At 38.7% G+C, this 27,976-nt stretch overlaps 1 protein-coding gene across 1 annotated transcript in view; it reads left to right on the forward strand.

Annotated features, from left to right (window-relative positions):
• TEX10 (testis expressed 10) overlaps positions 1 to 27,976 on the forward strand; it is a 50,993-nt gene that overhangs the window by 15,388 nt on the left and 7,629 nt on the right. Inside the window, exons 7-11 of the mRNA XM_031589077.2 lie at positions 4,367 to 4,502; positions 7,163 to 7,338; positions 8,004 to 8,181; positions 20,582 to 20,670; positions 21,781 to 21,914. Coding sequence (XP_031444937.2) covers positions 4,367 to 4,502; positions 7,163 to 7,338; positions 8,004 to 8,181; positions 20,582 to 20,670; positions 21,781 to 21,914 — 713 coding nt within the window. The remainder of the gene's footprint in view (positions 1 to 4,366; positions 4,503 to 7,162; positions 7,339 to 8,003; positions 8,182 to 20,581; positions 20,671 to 21,780; positions 21,915 to 27,976) is intronic.

Genomic DNA, 27,976 nt, shown 5'->3' on the forward strand with positions numbered 1-27,976 from the left:
ACCACATCCAAGCGAATTTTAGGCACATTCAGGGATGGTACTCAACCACCTCCCTGGGGAGCCTATTCCAGTGCTTAACAACCCATTCTGTAAAGAAATTTTTCCTGATATTCAACCTAAACTTAGCCTGGTGCAACATTCTTAGAAATTAGAAGACGAAAGAGTTTTGTTTACTGGAAGAAGATAATTACCAGGGAGGAGAGCTGTGTGATGCTTTCATATTTCAGTCCTTATTTATAGTCCTTAATGTATTGTGTAAGCATTCTTGAGTAATGCCATATGACGGTACTAGTTCTCCGGTAACATGAAAGGTGCTCAAGGCCAGGTTGACTGGGGCTTTGAGCAACCTGCTGTAGAGGAAGGTGTCCCTGCACTTGGCAGGGGAAATGGAACTAAATGATCTTTAAGGTCCATTACAACTCAAACCATTCTATGAAATGCCAGGATGGATCTAAGGAAAGCTGTTTCAGTGTTTTATTTTAATCTTTTTCTAAGGGAAAATGTATTCCGATTATGACTTAGAGGACTATTAGAGCGTTGTGTGTTCTCTCCTATGCTTTGCCAAAGTAATCCTTGACTGTGATCCAGATAAGACCTTGCATGACATGTTTGTTCAGTGGCTGATGCAAGACTTATTAAAGAAAAAAGAGTTTTTCAATAAATGTTAAGGTGGCAGTCGTCTGTTGTGTATCAGCCTGGTAGAACTGAATTCCACACCAACTGGAGTTTATGGAATGTGCTTTGCCCTTGGCAACAGTTTTCATTGTTAGTGTTGTAAGACAAAATGATGTCAACTGTCCTTGAAATATATTTCAACAGTTAGAAGTTTTTGGTTAGGAATCTGTCTAGTACTATCTCCTAGACAACAAAGATAGCAACTAAACATTCCTGTCTACACTCCAAAATTTAGTCTCCTGTTGAAAACAGATCATAGTGCGCAATCAGAGATGTGTCTGTCTCATCATCTGAGCTAAAGCAAAAGAGCTGTTGCTTAAGAAATATATTTCCAGTTATTATTAAATTGTTAAGTCAGGTGCTTCGTGCTTTTTCTTCTATTAAAACATTGATTTTTGCTTTGTTTGCCAGACTTTTGCAAGTAGTGTAGAAAAAAAATATTTGGCTGAAGTAGCACTTCAGTTTTTCCTAGACATAGTAGAAAATAAATGAAATGAGATTAAAAAACAAAAACAACAACAACAAAATCCTCCACAAATTTAAGTGAATTTCCGAAAGATTGGTATGTATGGATCTTGTCTGCTGATTCCTTAAAGGCTCAGGAATTTTGCTGCAAGTAGAAAATTGTTTACCTTTGAAATCTGTATCTGTTGTGTGGAAGGTTTCCCTTGTTTTTTCTAGATAATCCTTGTGCAGTACAAAAAGCCTGCCGAGATGTAAGATAAAACCTCATTTACTAGATGTTGAGGAAATACAGCTGGATAAATGGGCTGGCAAGAACCTCATGCATTTCAACAAGAGGAAGTGTACATGCCCCATCCATCAGTACATGCTGGGGCTACTGAGATGAAAATAGCTTGTCAGAAAAGGATGTTCAATGGACATGAGGTTGACTGTGCGTTAGTGGTTTGCCCTAATGATAAAGAAGGCCTGTATTCTGGTCTACATGAGGAGTGTTGCCAGCAGGCTGGAGGAAGTGAACCGACTTCTCCTATCAGCGCTGGTAAAGCAACATGGAGTCCTGTGTCTGTTGGACTTCCCAGTTTGAGGGACATGGAGCTACCTACTGGAGATAATCCAATGAAGGACCACAAAGTGATAGAAGGGTTGGAGCATCTTTCATCTGAGGAAGCGCTGAGAGAACCTGGAGAAGGGAGGGCTTGTAGGAAACTGATAAATGTTTGCGAATACTTGCAAAGAAAATGAAGCCAGGCTGTTTTCAGTGGTGCTCAGTGACAGGACAAGAGGGAAATAGCACAAACTGGAAGCACAAGGAGATCTCTCTGAACATCAGGGAAGACTTACCTACTGCATGACTGAGCACTGGCAAAGGTTGCCCAAGGAGGCTGTGGAGTTCCCACCTTGGAAATCTCTACCCAGAAGCTGTATGGTCCTGGACAGCCAACTTTAGGTGATCCTGCCTGAGCAGAGAGCATGGACTGGATGGTTTTCAGAAGTCCCTTCCGACCTCAAATAGTCTGTGGAAGATGAACCACTGTTTTTTTTTTTTACTTTAGTTTTTCTATAGTGCCATAGAAATTCTAAACTGTATAGTGCCAGATGATAGTCCAGAACTTGGTACATACTGAAGGTAGAACTCTGAATTGTTTAAAATTTATCTTAAATTGAAATGAATGGTCTGAAAGCGTTTGCTTTGTTTAGAATATAACACAAAAGAAAAAATGAGCTATTACAGTCAGTGTCTTCTTAGAACACAGTGGAAATCAAAGGAGGGAAGTGTAGTTAGGAAGAAACAGATAAAACAGAAACAAACAAAACCAAAACAAAATAATCCCACCACCCCAAACCTCATAAAGGTGAGATTAAATAAAGCCCACTGTTAACCTCCTTGGCATTATGCAACAGAAGTATGGTGAAATTTTTGCAATCTTTTTTTTTTTGTTTTGTTTGAGTTTGTTTTGAGTAGCTATTCATGCTGGGGTGAAATGCACCACTTAATTTGTATGTCTGTATATCTTGAAGAGCTTCAAGCTGATATCTGAAAATATCTCTCCACTGTTTAGGATCAAACTCTGGATCTGGCCTTTATAATAAGGTTTGCTTCTTTCTTGCATTTCTCAGGTACGACTAGCAGCAGTTTACTTTCAGATTATATTTTTGATAAATTTTCCTTCAAGTGAGAGAGAGAAAACAGTCACTTCAGAAGGAAAGTTGCCATGTGATTAAAACTAGAGTATGTTAAAAGCCATGAGTGCTTCAACTGCATTTTGGAAGTCTTTACATTTTGGACCTTTTAAATATTACTTTTTTAAATATGGATTTTAGAATTTTGTTTTTAAACTTGTCTCGTTTATAGGAACCAATTCAAACAGTAGGACCAGCTTTACAGAACATTCAGAGGAGAGTTATTGGAAGATGGCTGAATCTTCTGTGTGCTTAGAATATTTATTTATTACTACAGTTGTTCAGTTGACATTTATCCCTTTATATGATTTCTAGCTAATTTATGAACTGCTAGCTAATTAAGAGTAAGCTAGTGTGCTGTTTAGGAAATGCTGTCCAAGATAAATCTAGGATTGTAAAATGGGTAAGTTAATGCTCCTAATAAAATCAAAATAATGTAATAGTTTATCCTAATTAAAATTCCTTCTAATATTTGATATATTTTTTTGGTCGACAAATTTGTTAGATTTCAACTTCTGAATGGCTGCCTGCAGTGTGATTGAGTATGACCATGTAATTTCAGGAGTTTTTTGTAGTGTGTCTTTTTATAGTAACATACGTTCCTTGTTTTTGCTGGAACTTTACCAGTGGTGACCATCCCCTAATCTGGATCTATATTCATTTTTAGTATGGAGCATTCTTGTTAAAATGTGGTTTCCATGGGCAGAAATAACTCTGTTCTGTTACTTTTACTGTTTTTGAATGTATAACTTAAACTGCTCTGTTCATTTCAACGGAAAACAGAGGATTGTATAATTTTTTCACCCAATTTTTACCTCGAATATTTTAGTCTGGCTTTTAAAGAAAGTGTTTTGCCATGTTGTTAATGTACTGTACCTTCTGCACTTGCTGGCTGGTTTTAGCCAACTTTGACATAAGGTTAGAACTCAGACATTGTTTTAAGCCTGATGATAAAGTATAGCTGGCTGAAGCTTCAGAGAAGAAAAGGTTGCAGTGCAAGTTTGGCAGTTCTCTTTGTAGTTACTCTCCAGTGCCTCTGGAGGTATGTATTTTTGTGTTAACCAGAAAACGTGACTTGAGCTGACTGCTTCAAAGATGTGGAGAGGTGATCAGAGTGATGCATATAGGGTGAAAGATAGCTAGTAGGGAGATGACTGAAGACACTGACAGTGAGATTTTGGATCCATTGATGAAGAGTAAAGGAGAGCATTCTTATTTCTGTAGGGAAGAAGGCTGTGGAATGCAGGCGTTTAATTAATCAGTAATTCTGAGCTACCTTGCAACCTGGTGCACTAAGTTGCTTCAGGAAGCTCTGAAGTTTTCATTTGTATGTTGTCTCTGTATTCATGTGCTTCTTTCATAAAATACGCAACAAGGTGATGTCATGATTTAGAATTCTGTTTAGCAGTTTTTGTGAAACATTTTGGGCCTTTGAAGATGACCGTAGATATTTTCAGATGCATGCATATAATATAATCAGTATGTATGCATGAAATCAGACAAGTAAAAAGGAAGCACTGTTTCAAATTATTTTTTTTCTTTCTAGTGGCTACAGAACCCTTGATTAAAGCAGTATATACACTATACCAGCAAAGGAATCTGCTCTTTCCTGTTCGTACATTGCTTTTAAAATTTTTCAGCAGAGTTTACCAAAAAGAAGATTCGAAGACTCAAAGAATCAGGTAAAAAACACTTCAGTATTATTTTAATTTCAACACAGCATATTTATGTCGAAAGTTAAAATATTAATTTTCTGTGTGTGTGTGTTGTGAAATGTTTGTGTGGGTCTGATTTGGCACTGTCACTGAAATTTCAACATTCAGGTGCTCTATGAGCTCAGGTTGATGTATATAAGCCTATGTATCTTTTTTTTTTCTCCTTAATCTAAGTACTGGATTTAATACTTCACTTGCAGTTAATCTCTTAACAACAAGCTCATTGTTTCTGATTGTGTTAGTCTTCCCTAGGTTGTCAGTGCTCTGCACCTGTAGCAATGGACCCATGTCCATTACTCCAGCCTGAGGTCATGGACTTGTTGTAGTTCAGTTTGTGCATGTCTAGCCTATTGTGTTATTTTTCTTTAATAAAAATACTTTTCTTTGATCACTTTGGATGACTGGCTCTGAAGAGACTGGGGTTGAGAAAATATTCTTGTTCTTTTGGTTCCCAGTTTCTTGAATCTATTAGCTACCAGAATTGCTTCAGGTAAGAAGAAATTATTCTCTGTGATGCTTTTAGAGGTTTTTCAGTGTAAGATTTGTCTAAATTATTCTAGAAAGGTTGAGACTTGTCAACTCATCTCGTTCCAGCTATGTAAAATCCTTAAATACAGATCAGTCTGCATCAGTCTTGACATCTGCAAAAGGATGTATGATCAAATCCACAATATCTGCTTCTGTTGCTAGGCAAAAATCAAACCTCAAGGCTCCCAAGAATGCTGCTGTTAATTAGTGAAGTCAGTCTTTGGGAATTCTTTTCTGTAGCTCTTCTACTCTAAGTGTTGTAAAATGGGCAGGTCTGAATACAGGTAATTAGATGTAGAGACAGAAATGTAGCATTAACATTTTAACAGTAGGAAATAAAGGAGGGAGTTTGAAAGATGGGGAAAAAAACTTGGGAACATCCCATTTTTCTTTTCTTTTTTATCTGGAGTGAAAAGGAGATGAGTTTGTTTTTTTTCATACTCAGTTTCCCAGAGCTCACATAAATACTTTTATCTGTACTTGCTGGAAGTCTCAAAACATCTCATCCGCAGTTTCATACAACCATCTAATGCCTAGGAGGCTTTTCCTTTCTACCTTTAGATGTCACAAGCAGCAGTCGTTCTCCTGCTGTTCTCTTTCTCAGTCCTCTATGTGGAATGGTGATGTTTTCAGTAACAGGATATTTCTCTGTAAATTTCTGATTCTCCACCCTGATTTTTGTGTCTAATTTCCTTTTTCTAACTGCTAATCCTGCAAATTGAACTAAATTATTCTTCCAGTTATCCCTTATAATTCCATTTTACTGTGTTTTCTACACTTGCAGTGTTCAGCTTTGTGTTAAATGTTTATGGGGAAAATAAATGACTTGGCTGTGAATGGCTTGTGGCTAGGGAGAGGAATTACATACGTGATTTGGTCAAAGTTCTTGGTATGATTTCGTGTATCTGGAGGTCTTGGATTGGATGGGGCCCTGGGCAGCCTGGTCTAGCATTAGGTGGGAAGGTTGGTGGCCCTGCCTGTGGCAGGGGGGTTGGAGATTCATGATCCTCGAGGTCCCTTCCAACCCTGGCAATTATGTGATTCTGTGAGGTAACAAATCTGTTAAGAGAGTGAATGTCTTTGAATAACTGCACCTTTAGGAGAGTCATGGTTGAGGTAATTTGCCTGCATGCCATAGGAATTCAGTGAGAAGACAAATAGGATATAGGAATCCTTAATTTAATTATTGCATTAATAATTAAATTGCACTTGAAAAATTTACTTTCAAATTTAGACAGCATAAGTAAAAGACCTATCTATAAATCTTCATTAATCTCAGTATTTACAGTTTTATGTATAATATAAATAGAAATATAATGAAGTCTAAAGAGGCAAAGCAGTATTTTCAGGTCACTCAGATTAATATTTTTTGGGGGGGAAGGTAATAAGTTTTGGATTTGCTTTTGAAAACTATTTTAGTCTCTCATTTTTTTAATATTGTTGCTTTTTAATCATCATTTGATTTAAGAATTGAAAGCAGATGAAAGAAGTTTTGGATTTCAGCATGGGGAGAAGATGAAGAACTTCATTATGGCTGACATAAATGCTTGATTTACTGTGGTAGTTGGATAGGAAAAGAAAATGAACTAGAATAATGTTATCAACTCCTACTCAAAGCAGTGAGTTCTAGTTTGTCGTTCTATTTTAAGAAGTATCTGAATTGAAAAGCAAGATGTCAGTAAGGTAGAATTGAATTTAAAAATTTGGTAAAAAGAGTAAAAACTTGACTGGGGAGTTCAGTAGTATTCAGGATGTAGTATTCACAGTGAATTTTAGCTTGACTCATAATTTGTTAAATATAAAATGATAAAACTCAGGAGAAGTGGGGATGTTGCTTTGCTGGCCTGCAGTTCAAAGAAATACTTTCAAGAAGAGTTAAAAGTATGTATTGCAAAAACTATTGATCAAATAAATACCTTTATTATAACCCTCGTAGCATGCCAGTGTGCTCAGCTCTTCACGTGAAATATTAATATATTTATTACAAGCAAATCATCTTATTGCAGTTGGTTGTAATTTAATTACACCTAACATTAAAGTAATTGAGTCAAGACTAGGAAGGGTAAAGGGTTGTGTTATTTTTTGCTCCCTTTCTTTAGAAGTCGAAGTAAAGTTTTATCTCGCTGGTTGGCTGGCTTGCCTCAGCAGCTTGCTCTGCTTGGCCTGAGAAACCCTGAGCTTTCAAATCAGCTGATCGATATCATTCATTCTGCTGCTTCTCGTTCGAACAAGGAACTACTGCAAAGTTTACAGGCCACTGCTGTTCAAATATATGGTAAGACTTTGCACTACAGCATACCGCATCTTTTCAGTCACTTGGCAGGAAAGTTGCAGTATGTTGAAAATACAAGTTTTCTAGGTGAATATCAAGTGTGTACTGCATGTGTGGGGAGATCGGTTCAGAGTCTTGCAGTGTAGATTGAATGGAACAATGGCACCATTATGTCACTTGTCAGAGTGGCAGAGTGATTGTTCAAAGTTAGCAGGACTTTAACCTGATAGAATTTTTTGTGTATTTCAGGAAGTTTGAAATTTGACACATTTAAATACACCAAATTTTTTGTAATTTTGCCAGAATTTCCCAAAGATTTTTTTCTTCCATTAATGTAATGCACCTGTAAAGTGTTCTGCTAAAAAAAAAAAAAAAAGAAAAAAGAATACATTTCTCTGGAGTTGTGTTGTTGTGTGTTCTGGCAATTTTGTTGAGAGTATTGTGATACATTTAGTGAATTGTCTTGACCACGGCACATAAAGTGGTCCAGTTTGGTTGCAGTTTGAAGATGTAAAATCGGAAATGTGAGAAGGACGGATTTTCACACATTTAAATATCAAAAGATAGAATCTTCCAGATCTTATTACATTTCAGTTTATTAGCTACTTTAGAAGAATCTAAAGTGTATTTTGTGCCTAGCTTGTACTTCATTCCTTGTATTGTTTCAGACCCACTAGATGGCACTCTGGTTCTTCTCCCGGCCGAGGCCCAGCGGCGGCTGGTGCAGCTGGTGTACTTCCTCCCATGCCTGCCTGCCAGCCTGCTGGCCTGCTTGAGTCGCTGCTGTATCATGGGAAGAATGTCCTCCGAGCTCGCTGCTACCCTTATTGGGATACTGCGCATGAGGTAACGTGCTCAATCTTCTCTTTAATTAGGGGTGAAAACACCAATGATTTTGTTAAACGTGAACTTCGTTACTGGTTTGCTCATGTTTAAATCTCAAAAAATCGATACAGAATGTAAGAATTGGCACCATGATATAACTTAATGCTTCTGTCTAATAATACTCCTTCACTTTCCCTTTGACTGTGTCCTTACACTAACCAGTTTTCTGCAGTGTTTGACAACACAGTTATGTTTCTTATGTGGTACTTAGCACCCTCTACCCACAGTTTTAACATTTGCGGTCTTTGGTCTGATGCCTGATGGTGGCTTTTCCTTCTAAATACTTTTCATTCCAGTACATGCAGTGGGCCTACAGGAAAGTTGGAGAGGGTCTTTTTGTAAGAGCTTGTTGCAATAGGACATGGAGAAATGGCTTTAAAATGGAAGAGGGTAGATTTAGATCAGATAATAGGAAGAAATTCTTTGCAGTAAGGGTGGTGAGACACTGAAACAGGTTGCCCAGTGAGATTGTGGATGCCCCTTCCCTGGAAGCATTGAAGGCCAGGCTGGATGGGGCTTTGAGCAACCTGGTCTAGAGGGAGGTGTCCCTGCTATAGCAGGGGGTTGGAAGTAGGTGGTCTTAAAGGCCCCTTCGAACCCAAACCACTCTGATTCTATGACTTGAGCTCATAAATACTTTGACTTGACAGTGTTTGTAGTGCAAAATAACCAGCCAGTGTGTATTTTCCTTAATTTTAAACTTGCTTTTCCTGTAATTATCATACTTAAATATTCAAGTCATGGTTACTACTGGACAAGTGCCTTGTTAGAAATCATTCACACACTTGTTTTGCTCATGGCTTGAGTTTAATGATGAAGTCAGGGAGAGGTTGCTGTCCCATGGATGTGAATGGAGGCTAGGATTTCATGACGTTGCTAGATATTGTTGGAGACTGCATAAATGAACAGTAGCTAACCTTGTCTGAATTATACTTAGCAACATTTTTTTTTTCTTAGTGCTTTTTGGAACTTAAATTTTTTGTTAAACAATAGCACACACAGTGCTTTGCCAAATATTAGCCGTATAACTTGAGACTAAGCTGAGTAATGCATGATGTGATGGCGATAAAATTTATAATATTCTCTGCATAACACATTGCTGCTATAAAAATGAAAATCTCTTTTTGGCTTTGGGAAGATGGATCTCCACTTAAAAAAAAAAAAAAAAAAAAAAAAAGAAAAGAAAAAAAAAGAAAAAAATTCCTTGCTATATTCTGAGGATTCAGTGGCAAACTGAACAAATCAAAGGAAAGCATTGTGTGAACTGAAAATAGTAATAAACACTGAGGTGCTTAATTTTTTTTAATTAGGTCTTATCTGATTTTCAGTATGGGAGATTTTTACAGTAACAGTATAGCTGTATTCTGAAGATCACCTGAAGATACTAGGTGGGCTGTGGGCATTTGATCGTTTTGGCAGAAGATGTGAGAGTCTGCTGGAGGGTGGTGTGCTTACCAAAAGTAGGTTACATCGTGGCAACAGAGGAGGAGGAGGGACTTTCATGTCTCAGAGGTGTAAAGAAAGTCTTTTTATCTTAATTTATGGCATTTGGAACATGTTTTAAATGAAATTGGATTCAAATGTTGTGGGTTATCTACCTAAGAAGTTGATCTGAAATAACTATGAAAAATGTGGAAGAGATACTAATCTTAACTGAGCATTATTTCTCTTTGGTAAGTCAGTTCCCACTGTGTTAAGAGGAGCCAGTGTGAAATAGGAACTTGATCAGTTGTCTTTAGAAATGCACGTGAAAATAATGCAAGGCTTTGTAAAGGTTTAAATAAGGCTTTTATAGACAAAGTGAATGCAGTGGCATTGAAAACACTCTCACCTACATTGCCAACTTCAGTAGTAGAAGTCTTAAAGAACTTGAAAAGAGGCTTGACCTTTCTTCAGCGGTGGCTCAAAAACTTATTTTGTGAAAGGTGTTTTATTTTCTGGTCACAGTTGTAGATTTTTATCTTAAGAATTTGATTGTAGGATGCCTATAAGAATTGGAGAACCAAAATGATGTCAGAAACTGGCTGCTGTGAAGTGGATGTCCAGAAAAAAAATTCTTTGGGACCATTCTTTGATGACTGAAATTAGCCACCATGCATACAAAAACACAGAGATAAGTAACAATTGATACTAATTTCTGGAGAACGGAACAGTCTCATGTATCTTCTTGTTGGGAAGAGATTCGTGCAGTTGAGGAAGCAGTAATCCATTTTCTAGATCTGAACTGTATCTGGGCTTTTACGAACTTCATTGCCTGTTATTGTACATTGGGTACATTAAGTAATTTTCTAGCTCTTATCAGCAATGCCTAGCTGGATTACTGTGTTCGTTTTAGTGGCTTGCTTTTGAGTAATGATGTGGACAAACTGGACTGAGTCTAAAGGAGAGCAGACAAAGAACAGAAAGTCTGTTAGCTGTGATAATGGAGGATGACTAACAAATTGGCATTGTTAGGCAAATAAGACTGTGAAGGAGGAGGAAATTGTTGTGTGTGTAAAAGGTTTTTGAAAAGGAACGAGAGAGAGCATTTTTATCAGGATTAAAAAGATAAATGTGAAATGTAAGAAAAATATTTGCTTAGAGTGCTAGAGGGAAGTACTAGAATAGACTGTGTAGGAAGACGGTATAGCATATACCTCACAGGAGGTATTTAAAATTGAGTGAATGAAAGTATACCATGGATGGCAGATGGTATAGCCTTGATGAAAGAAAGAGGGACTAAATAATTTCTGGCAGTCGTTTACCAGAATTGTGTCATTGTGATTAAGTTAATCGTAAAGTTCTTGAAAATAACAATACTGTTTTAAAATATATATAACTTAGTGCCGTGCCCCAGTGTGATTCTTGGACATTTTCTGATGCTTTAGCTTTAAATTTTGTTTAAAGCACCTGCAGAGACCCCATTTGTCAGTAAAAATGGCTTGTCACTAGATGGCACTGTTTTTCTTCCATTGCGTTTTTGTTTTCTTGGTGAGGGGATAGTTTTTCTAAATCTCTTTTTGCTAAGCCTCCTGCTTATCTGTCATGCTTTTAATAGATTGCATTCAGTAGCTCACTGCTGTATGTGGTAATTGTTTTCAATGTCTTTGAAAGCCTTTATTTCCACATTATTTTTGACTCTTGGACCATGTACGTTCTTACATGCGTCTGAGGATGTGCATACATGCAGGGAGAAGCTGTGTGATAGTGAATCTGATGAGTGTATGTATGAATGATAAAAAAAACCTGTTAAAATTATCCCGGGAACAATCGTTATAAACTGAAAAGAACTTGTATGTGTGTGTGCACATATGTGCAAACTATAAAAGTAGATAGTAAATGTACGTAGATGGCTTAAACCACAGTCCTGTCACAGTATCTGGCAGTGAACATGAAATTATAATTATTGTACAGTTTGAAAGATTTTGTTGATTGGAAATGGATTTTTAAGACATCCTGTGTTTTCCACTTTTTATTTTTGTGATGGTGAAATCAGTAGCCAGGTGGTTTGCAGGAAGCCACCGAGTGAGCTGTGGTAGACTGCGTGCTGAGAGATGACGCTGACACTATTGCTGTATGTAATGGGAAGGCTTGTAAGAGTGATCATCTATGCTGCTAAATTACTAGAACAGTTCCTGACATGCTTTTGGCTTCTATTCACTAAAGCTGTCCTAGAGAGTGCAGTCCAAGAAGCATTTGGACATTTATAGTGGCTTAAATAGAGCCACCCTGTTTAGATTGGTGGCAATTTAAAAGTGCAAATATAGCCAGACAACACTAATTGATGTCTGTTGCCAGAGAATGAGCCTTCCTGCTGTCAGTTCTCTAGGTTAGATACAGTTGATGAATTTCACATGAAAATAAGAGATTGAATGTGGTGGCTTGGCTTACTTTCCCCTCTCTTCTTCTCCAGTCCCTACTGTGCAGGATCTGAGATGTAATTAACTTTAAATCCAGTCAGGTTGGGATTTGAGGGATGGAGAGTTAGGAGATGAAAACCCTTTTCCCTACAGAAGGGGAATGGTCTGGAGGAACATGAGAACAATCTGTGACTTCAGGGTGAGAGAAATTAGAGGTAACAGCTTCTTGGAAGGAGATAAGTTCTCTGAGTCACTCTCTGATTTATGGAAGCAAATGAAAGGATATGGGAAATATTTTATAAAATGTTTGCCCTGAATCCGCAAGATGGAGTTGTTATTATTTATGTGGCAGGGCTTTAATGTATTAAGACAAACCTTTTGTTGTGATGCAACATGCCATGTTCATAAGAGAATTAATGTCAAAAATTATTTTTCGTTCATGATTTATTGGAATAGCTTCTAGTTAATAGATATCTGCTAATTAAAGAACAGTTAAAATGTCCAGAATACTTGTACAGAATACTTGTAATAAAATAATACTTCTTTTCAGAGCAGCCCTTACAGTTAGTATATAATCTGAGTACTTAGTGTGATGTATTCTATTCTATGAAGTTTGGATTAAGAAATGCAGTCTATGACCTTGTAATCAAATATCTTAACTAAGATATTAAATTGCTGATGCTACGGGAGAAGTTCCGTTTCCTCTTAATGTGTTTTGTGGTACAAGTAAGGAAAATCCTTTTGGCATAATCACATGAATGCGATTTATTTGTACGCTTTATTATGCATAATAGTTACAAGCTTTTAAAACAGTTTTATCTATTGGAATGGAGTGTCTGGAAATCACTGCAACAGGGAATTGCACAGATAACACTGTACTACTTAGATTTAAAACAAAATATAAAGGTATGTGGAGGGAATTAGTTTATGGCATTTCTCATTTGAAGTGTGCTTATGTGAGATTTCCAGTGGCTTTACAGAGCCATTTCTTGTTGGGCTCTCTCCTGTTGCTGTAGAAAAGAAGGATGAAAGCCGTACACGAAGGCTGAGCACTCTCTCCAAACAAGAATGGCTTGGGTTGGAAGGGACCTCAAGGATCGTCGAGCTCCACCCCCTTGCCGCAGGCAGGGCTGCCAACCTCCATATCTAATAGTAGACCAGGCTGCCCTGGTCCCCATCCAACCTGGTCTTGAGCACCTCCAGGGATGTGTGGAGGTCTTTTGTCATTTTGTGTCATTTATGTCTCCGGACATAAATGATGTGGGAATTCCTAGACTTCATAAGTTGTTACAACTGAGGATAACTTGCATTCTGCTTGTCATCCCTGTAAATGGACTATTTCCTTAAAAGATAGTGCTTTAAAGTGTTCTGTAAAGAATGACATTTGGTAGCATCTCATCAAGCAAGTGGGCGTGTTGGTTCCTGCTGCCCTCAGGAGTCTGGTGCTTAGGAAGAACTTGAGTGGACTTCTACCTTCTGTTATAACAAACACTGAATATGTTATCCAGAGTTGTTTTAGGCCATAGTTTTTAGTAAATACTACTTTATTTATTTTTCCTAGTTACGTGATCTGTAGCCTTTGCCAATGTGGCTTTAGGAGGTACAGGGAGAATGTAAAGCATAGGTCACTAGGAGCCTGCACTCTGGTTTGTTAAAGGCTTATGCAATGCATTGTTGTAGTAAAGAAAAAACATTGCTAAATAAGTATTAAAAAGCAGGGAGAATCTTGGAGAGAATATTGTAACTCATTGCTGCAAATGAGAGCTTTTTTCTCATTTAAAATAAAACAACACCCTCCCTCTATCCCTGCTTTCAAGTCTTTGGAAGTGGTACAAAGGAAGGTCAGGTGGATACACCTTGGAACATAGGCTGAAGAGCATGCAGGTGTAGGAAGGTGTAGTTGTTGCAAGTAGATTGCTAAGAAAAATATAAGAGCGGTGAAGTCTGTATTCACCCTGAGCTTCAGATCCGGGTGTGTTACAGCGCATTCTTTCATCCAAATCTTGCTCACAGTTATGTGAAGCCTAAGACTTGAAATGGAGAATGCTGAGCTTTTCTTTAAGAATGTAGCCTTCTCAATTTGTCCCTATGTTCTTGTTTGCAGTTTGATATCCCTAACCAAGAGGAGAAGAATTATATTACTGCATTTACAGTTGCACCAGGCAGTAAATGCCTTTTGCTCATTAGTGAATGTTTTTTCTGATCTATGCTGTCATTTATAATATGTAAGCAATTTTTTGTCTTCAGACAGCTTTCGGAACCTTAGGACAAATGAGTAGCAGACAGGCTTACTTTTAACAAAGCATAGCTCAAATTGTTATTTTTTAAAAAATAGGATTCATATTTTTCTGCAAATCCCTCTTAATTCCTTGCAGATGTTTGTTGTGTTTTGCCACGTCTCCAAATGGAAGCACTTGATCCTTAAAAAGAGATAACCTCACACCACTAGCAAATGATTGCCTACATACAGCAGCCTGTTAAAGGTAGAGGAAAAACTCTTCACTTGCTTTCATAGTTCAAAACCTGTGCTGCCTGCAGGGAAGTTGGTGTGAATTAAAGAAACATGGAGGCAGGGCTGGAAATGTATTCAGAGATGCTGAGTTTTCTATAATTTCAACATCTGCGTGTCTTGGGTTCCTGCTCTTTCAAAATTTGGTTTGCAGACACAGTGTCCCAGTCCTTACTGACAGTGTAACACAAAACTGATTTGTGCACCTGTCCTAGTATGACACACATGGATTTGTTCCTTGCACTGTGTTTTGTTTATGTGCATGTTATATTCTAAAATGAAAATGTGGGAACATTTGGGATGTGTTGTAATGTACTTGCCAAACTTTTCGTGCCAGCTAATTCCATAGTTCTTTCTTTACCTTACATTTTACAGGTTTTTTTACGTATAAGCACCACGTTAAAGGTTTGTTGGCAGTGCTACTGGTTTTGCAGCTAGGTGTGTGTGTGTAAAATATGAGAGGTTTGTAGTGCTTCTGTGTGGAGACTTGCTAAATGAGAGACCTGTATGCTACTGTCCTGGAAGGGTTTTAGTCAGCAGCTTGGACATTGACCACTGAGGAGTATGCTGAAGAGATGGGAGTCCTCAACTCCAGAGAACCTGCTCTGGCATCCTGGTGGAAGTCTCCTGCTCCCAGTGAGAGGCAGCTAAGTGGTTTAGTCTTGATAATTGAACTCTCTAAGTTGATATCAGGCTCAGTGTGTTGAGAGGTTTAGATGGCCTACATCATTAAAATAGGAAGTCAAAAGAAAGAGGAAACCATTTCTTTACCTCTTTCTCTGGAAGACTTGTGAGTGCAGCAGCCAGTTGATCAGTGGAAGATCTGCAAGTGATAAAAGTGCTACACGTCTGTGGTTCTGTAGAAAAACTCAGACCTGCTTCGTGCATTGATAACAACTTTTTTATGAAGTTTGATCGCAGTGTGTTTATTCTATCGTGAAAGAATGAGTTCGCTTTGCTTCTCTTACAATGAGGCTTTATCCAGACTCCTGGGTAGGCAAAAAGAGATTGCTCACTTCTATTATGATGAGTTGCAGAAAGATAGAATGTGCATCTGGGAGGTGGTGGTGTGTCATCTGTGGTAGGTGGATGAGTTGACTGAATGGTACTTTGGTAGAGAGAATAAAGAACATTGGTGGTAGGCTTTGTCATTTCTCTTTCTGGGTTGTTTCTGAGTAGGCTACAGTACCTGCAAAGTGCCTGCAAAGATCTCATGAGCTTCTAACGATGTCCATCTTCTGCTGTATGAACTAATCAGTTCTGTCCACCTTTTCTTATCCTTAAAACCAATCCTCTCTTCACATGAAGACCTTCTTTCCTACAGTGTATCTTCTTAGTTTTCTGGATTTCTTTTTTGTAAGTATTATAGAACCAAAAGGTATTCAGAATATATCCTCAGAGTTGCTGGAGTAATTCTTCCTTATTCATGTTTGTTTACCCCTCATGAAGGTTTCTAAGAGCCACGTAAGGCAAAAAATTATTTCTGAGAAAACATATTGTCTATTCCCAATTCCAAAATACATATTTATGTATCAGCTACTTCTATTCATCATTATAGTGTATTAATTTATCTAGTGCAGATGTTAATTTTACAGATCTTTATTTTAATATTAAGTAACAGTTGGCATCATGTTCCCCACTCCACATTCTGTAAATGCCAGGTAGCTTCTCAGGTGGAAGCTTAGGGCTGCTAGCTGTTCACTTCATCCTTGTATTCTCTTGGGGCTGAGAAGTGAACACCATCATGCCTTGGTAATTCCCTTCTGCTTTGTTTGGTTCCATAATGTAATGTGTTGCTTAAAGTTACAGCAGTACATCTCATGAGTCCGCAGAAGAGTTCTGCTGAGATGGGAACCTGCACAATTTCTTCTGTAGTGGACAGGGATGTGAGTTCTGCCTATAAGCCTGAGATGATTGAGTGCCTTCCTCATGCTGTAGGGTAGACTGTTGGGTGTAGAGGATCTTTGGAAAGTTTTTGTCTTCTGATAAATTTAAAAGAGAAATTATTATCAGTATCTCAGTGCGTAATGCATTTGCTTAGGATGGAGAAAATTTGAATTCACCACCTTCCTCTGAAAGAGAGGCCAGTTTCCTATTTCCTAACAGAGAGACTTGGTCATTGGACTATTTTGAGGAGGGGGGCTCCTCAAATATATAATAACTTATAGCTAAGCTTTCTTAATTCATTTTTCACTGAGTTGGAGTCCGGATGGATTTTTATTTTTGTTTGTCCAGGAAATGGGTGAATCAGGTGATGGCTGTGCCTGACAGTATTGACCTGTTCTGGGTGGAACTGAAGTGTATCAATGGAAAACAGAAAAAACTCCTTTTAGGAAACCCCTTTCAGTACAATTTTGTGACCTAGAAGTGAAGGAACAATTGTAGGAGGCTTTGATTTAGATCTCCGATCAGTGATTAAAATAAACTTTTAATGGGGTCATTCAGCTCAAAGTGAGTTAGGTTTTTCTGCCTGTTCTCTTCCAAATGCTTAAATGCTTCTGTAGAACTTCAGGAACACTGTGTGCTAGAATATCCTCTGTTATGGCAATGGAAGCACTTTCCTGGAATTTGAAAGAATTAGATTTTGGTTTCCTTGAACAGAAAACTCAGATCTTTCATCTTAGACTTCTTGAATTGTGTAATCCTCACATTTATGAATAAAAGGGTGATAAGTATCAGTGTCTCAAAGGAGCTGTGAATCTGGTATTTGATTTTCCTTCTTACTCTAAAAAATACTTGAGGACTGAACTCAATATTTTTGAGATTCATTACAGTTATTTTCAATTTTATTACTGAACAACAACAAATAATAATAATTTCTACGGTTATTCCAGCAAGTTTGATTGGAGCTCTTCTATGGGAACCCTTCAGGTTACTTTAAAAGTTCTTATGACTATGTTAAAACCAACACCTGAAGCCTGAACCAGAAATCTGTTGCTAGCTAATTTAGATCAGGAATCACAATGATGATAATAGGATGTGGTTGAGAAATTATTACTTGTGCACAAACTGCACAAATTTACAAATCTTATTTGCAGTCCTTTTATATAACCTAAGCTGAAAATAATGGCATGAACAGAAATGGATCTGTTGTTAAAAGTTAGCAGCAAGTGGTAGAAGTAATGGTACGCACACATGCTGTCATAGATAAATATGTTCTATGCTAATGGCAAGAGAAGCAGTGATTTTTAAGTTAATTGGATTCAGATTTCCTTTTAATACCATTTGGTGTATAAAAAGGGCTACCTAAAGGTGCAGTACTAAATCTTAGTAGAGATGTTCTTAGGGAGAGTGGATAACCTTATGGAAATAGCAACATTCAATTCATCGTAGTGAAATGTGAGTTTGGAGTAGCTGTCTGGAAGGGTCTCACCAATACAATTTGATAACAGGTTCCCATTGCAGTGAAAATTTATTCAAAGAGGGGAGATTATAGTGAGCTTATTGCCTCTATTCCATCTACAGATCATTTTTGTAAAATGTTTAACATTCCGTTTATGAGCATTTAACTATTTTAAAATGCACATAGTTCTTAATCATCCATGGTAGTAGTGTTACTAGATTTGATGCAAGATCTCTGAAATGATTTGTAATGTGACTGTAGTATGTCAATATCTGTTCTAGAAATAAGTTTCAGTTCTGTGTTCTCTATTTCTGGCTTGCCTTAACACAAATCCCAAAATGGAGTAGCTTCAACTATGCTATAGACATTGGGATTCTGGGGTAGTTGAGGCATTGATAACTAGTTAGATTTTGTGTTTAACTTTATGCTGTAGCGTTCTTTTTGTACTTGCACTACTAGTAAGACATGGGTCTTAGTTTTAATCTGGTACAGTGTATTTGTGAGATCCTGATCCAGTCCTTGATTTAATGACCCTGTGTTATTTTTTCCATGCTGCGTTCTGTGTTAAATGCACCACAAGCACTGGAAGAGTATTTATATAAAGTTATGCTTCTTCCTTTGTGAGAAGACCCCTTGTTTTATTTACTGCGTTATGTCTGTATCCCACTTGGAAAACCAAGTGATCTCCCCTTTTGTGGGATTCCATGTTGTGTTTTTCACAGCTGTGGGAGATGCTGGGGAAAGACGCTGCCTGCCCACACAAATGAGGAACTGAGGCAAGGAAAATGTGAAACACAGAAGTACCTGCTAGATGGAGGAGTTGAATGAAACACTTAGGAGCTGTTTTTTTCAGAGTACTTAGTGTTTTCTGTCTTCAAAGCAGGGGTCTGACTTCAGTTTCACTATAAGTGCAAGTGGAGCACTAGAGGTAGGTCAGGCCTGTGTGCTGCTCTTGAAGATGCTTAAAGCTGCATTGCTCCACAGCTGTTGCTGTTCTTTCAGTCTTATACTCATTTTTGAACTGTTGCAATCCTGACAATAGGAAAAAAAGCATAAGAGAAACCTCCACTATGAATAAGGTTTTTCTGTTCTGAAAAAAAAAGTTAGTATCTAAACTGAGGATGAGACCTGATTGGAAATGTTACTGCTGAGTAACTGTACTGCTGGCCTCCAGTTTTACAAAGTTTGTGACTTATCCAGCATCTCATGGAACTTTTTCAGTACAGATAAGGATGCAAACCAGTATGTCTAAAACCTCTTTGCTCACCTGAATTTGTAAGCTGCTCTGTTCTTACTTCCCAACTCATGCCTGTTGCACGTTAGAGTTACTAAGGCAGGAGCAAGTCAGACAGTAGTATCTTTTGTTAGATAATCTTGGTTAATCCATTCATTTGTGAGTTAATGAAATAGATTTATTTTTTTTTTTAGAGTCAATGACATGTTACAACACTGTACTCCAAGGTGTGTGCACAAAGGCGAAGCTGAAGATTACAGGCAACTTCCTCTAACGCTTTCTTAATTGAGTGCTAGTTTTTTTTGTCTTTTGTTTTTTGGTTTTTTTTTATTTATGTATGTGATAGCTTTGGCATCTTAAAAAAAGATTGTAGATTGTAACTGAGTTCCAGGATTCTGGTTTTGTATGTGCATGCGTCAGTGCAGCTCTGCTTGCAGATGAGTCTTAAAAACACTCAGTAGTCTCTTTCTGTGGGTTCTTTCGTGATCCTAGAGCAAAATAACAGTGCTTCCTCATCTGTAGACGTCAGTGACACTTAGCATGGTATCCTGCTGGGATGCTTGAAAGGCTTGTTCTGTTTCCGTGTGCCTGGAAATAGTTAGGTATGAGTAGCAAACCAACACTGGTAAAACATGTGAAGGATTTCCAGGGACTTAGCCATAAGCTTCAGAATCCTGCTTGTGGGTAAGCTAATGTGAGGAGCAAATAAGGGCAGTGACACTGCTTTGGACAAAAGATCTGCATAGCCCAGTGCATTGCCCCTAGCACTGGCTGCGAGTGAGACGTGTAGAGAAGAATGAAAGCAGAGCAAATAGAGCCCTAGCACTCGACATTACATTTCCACAAATATGTATGGTTTTTAATTTGAGAAACAGAAGTGGTGGTCTTACAGATTGCCCCTGAAAAGGGAGAGGTCAAGCAGCTGCGATAATAGGTTTGCTGTGTCTTAGCACATTGCTCCTTTATGTGCTTTAAATCGTGAAGCAGGTCTTCAATTCTGTATTTAATAGCTTCAGCTACTCTAGAGTAGACAATGAAGCTGCTTTGAAATTTTATCTATTGTTGATACAAAGGGCTTTATCAAAATCAGTGAACGTAATGAAAAATATGAGTAAGGGAAATCAATTTACTGTGTGTTGGCTGTTGTTGCTGTAGGAAAGGTTATAGTGGTGTTTAGGAAAGTTTGCTACCTCAGTAATTCAGTCTGCATGACAACCAGAGCCCACATAGGGGCACGAAATTCAGTGTTATTTGTCTGGAACAGACCAAGTTCTGTTTTTGAAGCTGTTTAAAATGCAGTTCTGACAACAGCGGTTAGAAACAGGAATGCTGAAATTAATAATTTAGCCATGCTAATTGATTGCATTATGCCATTAGGTTGTGAATTCTTAATGACATGTTTTTTTAATAAACTATCTACTGTTGGTTTTGTGTAGATCGTCCTTTGCAGGCTGGAAGTGCCAAGTGCAGGATAATGCAGTGAATGATGTGGACTATTTCAGCTTCTTGTTTTCAACCCTTATAGGTAATTCATGTGAATGTCATAATTTAGAATTAACAAAATGAAATTTGTTTTGGTAGTCGGTTGCTGGGTATAAACTTGGAATAAATGGTGAAGTAGTTACTTCCTGAAAGTGATTCTAATCTTGTTTATTTTTTGTTGTGATATATCCTTTTTTCTCTTGATCTGATTTCTGACACCCTGTTTATATGCTTTGATTTTCCATTTTGGTGAATATTTACTTACATTTTCTTAATGTCTTGCAAATATTTTAAAGTAGTATGAGGAAAATCTAAATCCAGTGCATAGCTTGAAAGAAATTTTTTCTTCTAGACTTATCTGATGAAATGAATGTCTCTGATTGGCTCATAACAATATGAATGTAACGTGGCTTTTGGATTACCTATGGACATGCTTGCACCATTAAAAACATACCATCAGAATAAAGTGATCAGAGTATGTTGAAGAGATCTGCCCAGAGCTGTCATGTGCACAGAATCACCTCCCTGCTAGATTTGCACTCAGATATCACCACAGAAGAGAATTATTGTTACAACTTACTTTGGGAAGGTGCACTAGTTTAAATGGCATGATGTTACTGAGAAATATTTTCCAGTAACTTTTCCTGTGGTAAAGAGAATAATTTCTAACACTCAATTACTTTGCATTCTAAATTACCTTTTTCATGAAAAACTGATGGCAGCAGTATTGATGGTGCAGAAAATGAAAGCAAGAACAAACTGACTGTTTTGAATCAGCATTTCTGCTTTATTAAAGCATTTAATACCTGGCTAGAAATAATTAGGCAAATTAATTTTTTTTAAGCCCCTGGGGCTGTTTGAAAGTCCCTGCATTGTTGTGAACACCTTGTGAATTGTCATGCATTGTGTCTGCTTTTTCATTTTTTAAAGATATGTGTGTTGAAAATATAATGTGGCCTTTGTATGGTCTTGCATACCACATTATGGTTAAAATTGGTATTCTTTCAATTTGGTGTTCTCTTTTGGAAGTCAGAGATTAGATTTTGATATAGTTAATTTAAAATACCGAGCAAGATCTTGTGAATGATGCTGTTAAAGTAGAAGAGTGCTTGTCTTGTCTTGTGACACTGTTGTACTGCTTATTTTTCTCTAGGGTTTTCAAGAGAGGAGTTGACTAGTCTCCAGGGCATTAGAGGAAAACCACACATTAGCCAGACACAGCTTTCACCTGTCCGTCTTTACCTAACAGATCTGGACCAGTTTTTACACCACTGGGCTGTGACAGAGGTAATACATCAACACTAATTCTAAATGACAGCATTCAGTCTTGAAATGCTCTCTATCCCTTTTCTGCAGGTGTCTAAAATCTTGTCACAAGTTGAAGAAGAATGCAAAATGTTACAGCAGTCAATCTGCTAATTTTTCCTTACAGCCAGCAGATAATATTTTGAAGGAATCTGCTTTAAAAGGTGAACGTTCAGGTGTGGTGTGCAAAACATGGTCACGGAAAAAATGGATGGAAACCTTAGTGGAAAATTCTCAGACACTGACGAGTTTAAGACCAGCAATACAGTTTGGCTTTCAGGAAAAAAACTTGTAAAAATATTAATTATGGAGAGTTTCCTTTGTGAAATTTCATTGTTAATTAAAAAAACACTTGCATTACATGAGATTTTTACTTGGAAGTAAAATTAAGTTGGCATTGGTGGCTTCGAGTAACTTCTTTGCTTATTTTATCAGAGTTTACTGGTTTGGTATCTGTTTGTAAGATCTGAATACTGAGAACTAAAAGCTTAATTTAACTAGAACATTTTATCTTCCTGTCCTGTACAGAACACAGGATTGTGTGAACTCACCAGAGTAGTCACTTTCCAATCTTCCTTAGCATATTACATACATTTTATCAGCTTTTGAAAATGCTACCCTTTGTGTCCTCTTTCCATCCTCTTTTTTGATTCTTCACGAATGTATCAAAATTGGCTGAGAGAACCACATGTTAGGAATATGTTAACCGGGAGACAGTGAAATGGGTGGATTATAGAAGGCTTGTTTGCATCCCTGGTTCCTGCTTTCAAGTTTAATCTACTTCTCGTAGCACAATATATTTGTTGCTTTGGTGCCAACAAGAAGAGTTGTTATGTACAGAAACTTGTTTTTGCAGGTTCTCCAAAGTGAATAGCAGCTACTAAACAAAGAGCTGGATATCCCCAATTAGTTGCAGAACAAGATTTGGACACTATGTGGAATACTGCAGTACTGATGCATTCGTGTGTTAGCATAAAGTCTTTTCTGGGACTAAGTAATGAGAGAAAATAGGAACAAAAATCCCTGTATGAAGAACAATGTGACCTTCCAGATCTGTGGTGTTTTTGTAGATTCTTAACCAAGAGGATGTTCTGGATTGCCAGTTACCACCCTGAGCTTGATAAGGAGGTTGGAGGATTTTCCTCCATAGTGTTTTTATCATTGTGCAGAGAAAGTTGTGATAGGGAACAGTTGACGTAGATTTATGGAAAACACATTGTGCTCAACCAGCCTGACAGCCTTCTCCACCAAGCCAGTCGTCTTGTTGCAGAAGGGGAAACTAATACATATTTTTGTTCTGGATTGTGTGAGGTATTTCATGCTGTCTTTCATAATATCCTTGTCTGTCAGTTGGCAAAGAATGGCTTAGTTAAGTTGACAGTGAGATGAAATCTGCTTGATTGGCCAGGTCTAGAGTTGTGATCAGAGGCACAAAGTCCGGGTGGAACCAAATCACTGTGATGTACCCCAGGAGCCAACATGGAAGCCAGTACTTTCTAACCTCTTTATTAGTAACCTGTTCACTACTGTTCTCCTGCTTCAGACATGCTGACCTGTGTTCTATTTTGTGTTCAGTTTGTAAAGAAAATACTCTGAGGTCTGTATTCCAGAAGAACTTTATAATTTGGAGGCTAGACTACTTAAAAAAACAAAACCAAAAGCAAATGCTGTCTCAGGAAAAAAAAAAACCACCCTCAGTTCCTCAAGGTTTGCCAGATGTTGCCCTGGAATACTTTATAGAGAAATTAATTTCCACCAGGTGTTGAACAAACTGTTCTTCTCTGAAAATGAAATAAAACTAGCAGCGACAGAACCATCCAAAAGGCATAGATGAAGCCTCTGGGGAAATGTAAACTGCCAGCAAATTATGAGGACTTCTTTTAAGATCTCTTGAGAGACAGTGTGGTATGAAGTCTGTAAGTGCATTGGATCTGGATCTGAGGCATAGGTGGGCTCTTTCTTCCTGGGGTTCTGGGAGATAGTTTTGGAGAGCACTTTGTTTGAAGTGGATATAGTTAAAGATGATAGTGCTGTTGTTATAAAGTTGGAGACTGGTAACGAGCAGCGTCCCCTGTGGTCTGTCTTGGGACCGGTGCTCTTTAACATCTTTTATCAATGACATCAACGACAGAACCGAGTGCATCCACAGCAAGTTTGCTGACGATAACAAACTGAGTGGTGTGGTTGACACGGTGGAAGGAAGGGATGCCATTCAGAGGGACCTCAACAGACCTGAAAGGTGGGCCCGGGTGAACCTGATGAGGTTCAGCACAGCAAAGTGCAAGGTTTTGCACTTGGGCTGGAGCAATTCCAGGCATCCATACAGACTGGAAGGAGCGGACCTTGAGAGCAGCCCTGTGGAGAAGGACCTGGGGGTGCTGATAGATGAAAAGCTTAACATGAGCCAGCAATGTGCTCCTGCAGCTCAGAAAGCAAACAGTATCCTGGGCTCCATCAGAAGACAGGTGGCCAGCAGGGGCAGGGAGATGATTGTTCCCCTCTACTCTGCTCTTGTGAGGCCCCATCTGGAATACTGCGTCCAAGTGTGGAGCCCCCAGTACAAGGAAGACAGCTGTTGGAGAGGGTCCAGAGGAGGGCCACAAAGATGATCAGGGGGCTGGAGCACCTCCCCTATGAAGTCAGGCTGAGGGAGCTGGGCTTGTTCAGCCTGGAGAAAAGAAGGCTGTGGGGTGACCTCAGTGCAGCCTTTCAGTACCTAAAGGGAGCCTACAAACAGGAGGGGAATCAACTCTTTGAAAGGGTAGATAACTGCAGGATGAGGGAAATGGTTTTAAGTTGAAGGAGGTAAGATTTAGGTAGGATATCGGGGGAAATCCTTTACAGAGAGAGTGGTGAGGTACTGGAACAGGCTGCCCAGAGAGGCTGTGGATGCTCCATCCCTACAGGTGTTCAAGGCCAGATTGGATGGGGCCCTGGGTAGCCTGGTCTAGTATTAAATGGGGAAGTTGGTGGCTTTGCCTGTGGCAGGGGGCTTGGAGATTCATCCTTGAGGTCCCTTTCAACCCCAGGCCATTCTGTGATTTCATGAAAGCTGAATACTTTCAGATCTCAATTACTTTAGAAATGCATTTGCAGTCAGGATGATGAAGGCACTAAATTTCTTTAAACTTACTATAAACTTAGCCAACTTTCCATCCACATTTTTGCATTCAGTGGGAAACATTTTCTCTTGCTGGGAGAAAAACATTCAGCGATCGATAACCTTCAGTTTTTTTTTTGTTTTTTTTTTTGTCAAAAAAACAAAAGAAATCATAGAATCATTAAGGTTGTAAAAGACCACTAAGATCAAGTACCTAACCATCAGCCCACCCCTGCCATTCCCACTGACCATGTCCTTCAGTGCCACATCCACACGGTTCCTGAATACTTCCAGGGGTGGTGATTCCTCCACCTCCCTGGGCAGCCTGTGCCACTGCCTCACCACTCTTTTGGAGAAGAAATTCACCCTAATATCCAACCTGAAGCTGCCCTGGTGTGACTGGAGGCCATTCTCTATCATTCTGTTCTGAGAGAATAGGCTGACCCCCACCTCTTTACTACCTCTTTTCAGGTTGTTATAAAGATTGATAAGGGTCTCTCATCTGCCTCCTCTTCTCCAGATTGAATACCGGCTCCCTCAGCTGCTCTTCTCTTTACGTGCTCCTGGCCCTCTGTGTCTTTCAATACTTCTTCGTAATATAGCTCCTCCTTGTAATGCTTCTTTGTAGTGGTTTCCTTACACAGCTGGGGAGTTGCTGAGGCCCTGTATTGTGGCCAGGTGCATACCATAGTTAGTATGCAGTAAATTTTCACTAGGAGGGAAAGCTGATTTACATTGTGAGCCACTTAGTGAGATACCTGCATTCCAGTCCTTCATACAGTGATTCAATTTGAGAATTAAAAATTTTTATTTCTTATAGAAATGGTTTTTGTTGAAGCAAAATGCTATAGTAACTAATAATAAACTCCACTTTAATTAGTCACAGTTCTGATGTGGCTTTTGGTGGAATTTAGTAGAGAGGCAGGGCTTTCTGAATACTGAATAGTGTATGCTTTTATTTGCTGGATATGCAAGTGTATGATGATGCTGAATTATTAAGCAAAATATTTGTAGGGTTTGGTTTTTTTTTAATACCTAGCAAGTGAAAGAAGCAGTCCATGAGCTGCAGAGCAGGAAGCATTCAGGCCTCTTTTATAAGTTGAGTTTTCTCTTTAAAAGAGTAAGCTGCAAATAGAAATTTCCTGGAAGTGTTACGAAAATAAGCACCTGGATGTGGAGAGGGTCTCGCTAAGCATGAGGTGGTTTATAGGCAGGTTCATGCATCTGCTTGGCAGCAGCCAGGTGGGCAGTCCACATGTGCAGCCTCAGTGGGTGTCCTGTGTGAGGGACGTGGGTGAAAAGTCCAAACACAGGCACTTCTGATAGGGGTTAATGCTTTTAAGTGGTTTCTAGCAAAACCCTTTGGAGGTGATTGCTGTTTGTAACTGTTTTGTCTAGAGAGCAGCAATTGCTAATACTGGAAACCCAAAGCCACTTTTTTTGTGGATGCTTTTGGGTAATTGTGATTTTTCACTTGAGGAGCAATGCTTCAGAAAAGCGTCCCTCTAAATGCCATTTTGTGTAACTGTAAAGGTTAATCTTCAAGTTTCGTCTGAAAGAGATGAAATGTAAATGTGGAAGCCTTGCTTCATTTTCTGGAGCAACTTCTACTTAAAATGACTTGCGCCTTATTAAAGCCAATTATTTAAAATCATACCCCTGCAGCTATAATAGATGGAGCTCCGGAATGGATTGCTGCAGCCTAAAGGGAGAGGCTTCAGACTCGGTTCATTTTAACGGCGCCTATAGTGTTTGTCGGTAATGTTGTTCACTCCCCTGTAATTGAATTGCTCTGTCAGGATCAAATGAGAAAGAGCCGACAGAAATGAGCAGATTAACAAGGTAACAATGTATATGTGATAATTTCTGTTGTTATAATGTTTGGTGTTTGTGTCATTTGAATGCTGGGGGAGGAAAAAGCAAAGCGCCATTCTGAAGTTCTGCTTGAAGTCTGTGTTCTGGAATCATACTGGGCACAGAGCTGACTGGAAGGGATGAAAAAATCAGCAAGATGCTTAAAAGAGTCAAGAGCAGACATCAGCTATTAAAAGAAGGCTGCAGCTCAGAGCTCTTGGGATGGATGTAATGGAACAGAGAAAAAAATTGGGAAAGTTTTATAAATGAGGTAGGTGTGAAGGCTGTATCTGCACTGACGTGCTGTGGCAGACTGAGCCAAGTCACAGGCTTTGTGAGAAACAAGGGCTCACTTCTGAAGTGCATGGTTTCCAGTGTTTTAAGTCCTCTTGTGTGGAGAGGGGGCAGCCAGGCAAGTTGGGCTTTTCTTGCTTTTCAAGTATGACTTAGAATCATAGAATTACTCAGGTTGGAAAAGACCTTAAAGATCATCAGTTCCAACCACAACCCAACCATATTGCCCTAACTCTAGCAGCCCTCCACTAAATCATGTTCTAGATCACCCGTTAGCTATGGAGCCCTCTTCTGTCACTAAATAATTAGTTTCTGAGATGTCTTTTAGCAAGACAGGACTGTCTGTAGCCAGTAGTTCCCTGCCTCCTGGTACAGATTTGGTTGGGGTCTGTGAGCAGGCTGCTGCATCACAAGTGAGCAGCAGTGATTGGCAGCTGAATATTTGTGTTCCATAGCAGATAAAGGCAGCTTGACTTCAGTTGACTTTGAGGTACAGGTTTATATCAGGCAGAGCCTGTATGTGGGCAACTGGTGCCATTCAACAGATGCAGTCTAAGATTGTGTGCTGCAGTCAGTGTTTCTGAGCCAGTAACTGGATGCTGACTGTGTTTCATAATTGTTCTATATCATTGGAAATACGTACAGTATTAGTGTGTAGAATGATATATAATCTTGAATTCTTTTCTAATGTGTTTCTTTGTCTTCCTGCTCTGTTAGTGCAGAGTTAGAAACATGGTGTTTTTTCCCATTGCCCAGCTAGGTAATGCTTTCCTGCAGACTGCATTTTTTTGTTTCT

This window comes from Phasianus colchicus, chromosome 3 (genome assembly GCF_987193195.1).
Source record: "Phasianus colchicus chromosome 3, bPhaCol1.hap1.1, whole genome shotgun sequence".
NCBI lineage: Eukaryota > Metazoa > Chordata > Aves > Galliformes > Phasianidae > Phasianus > Phasianus colchicus.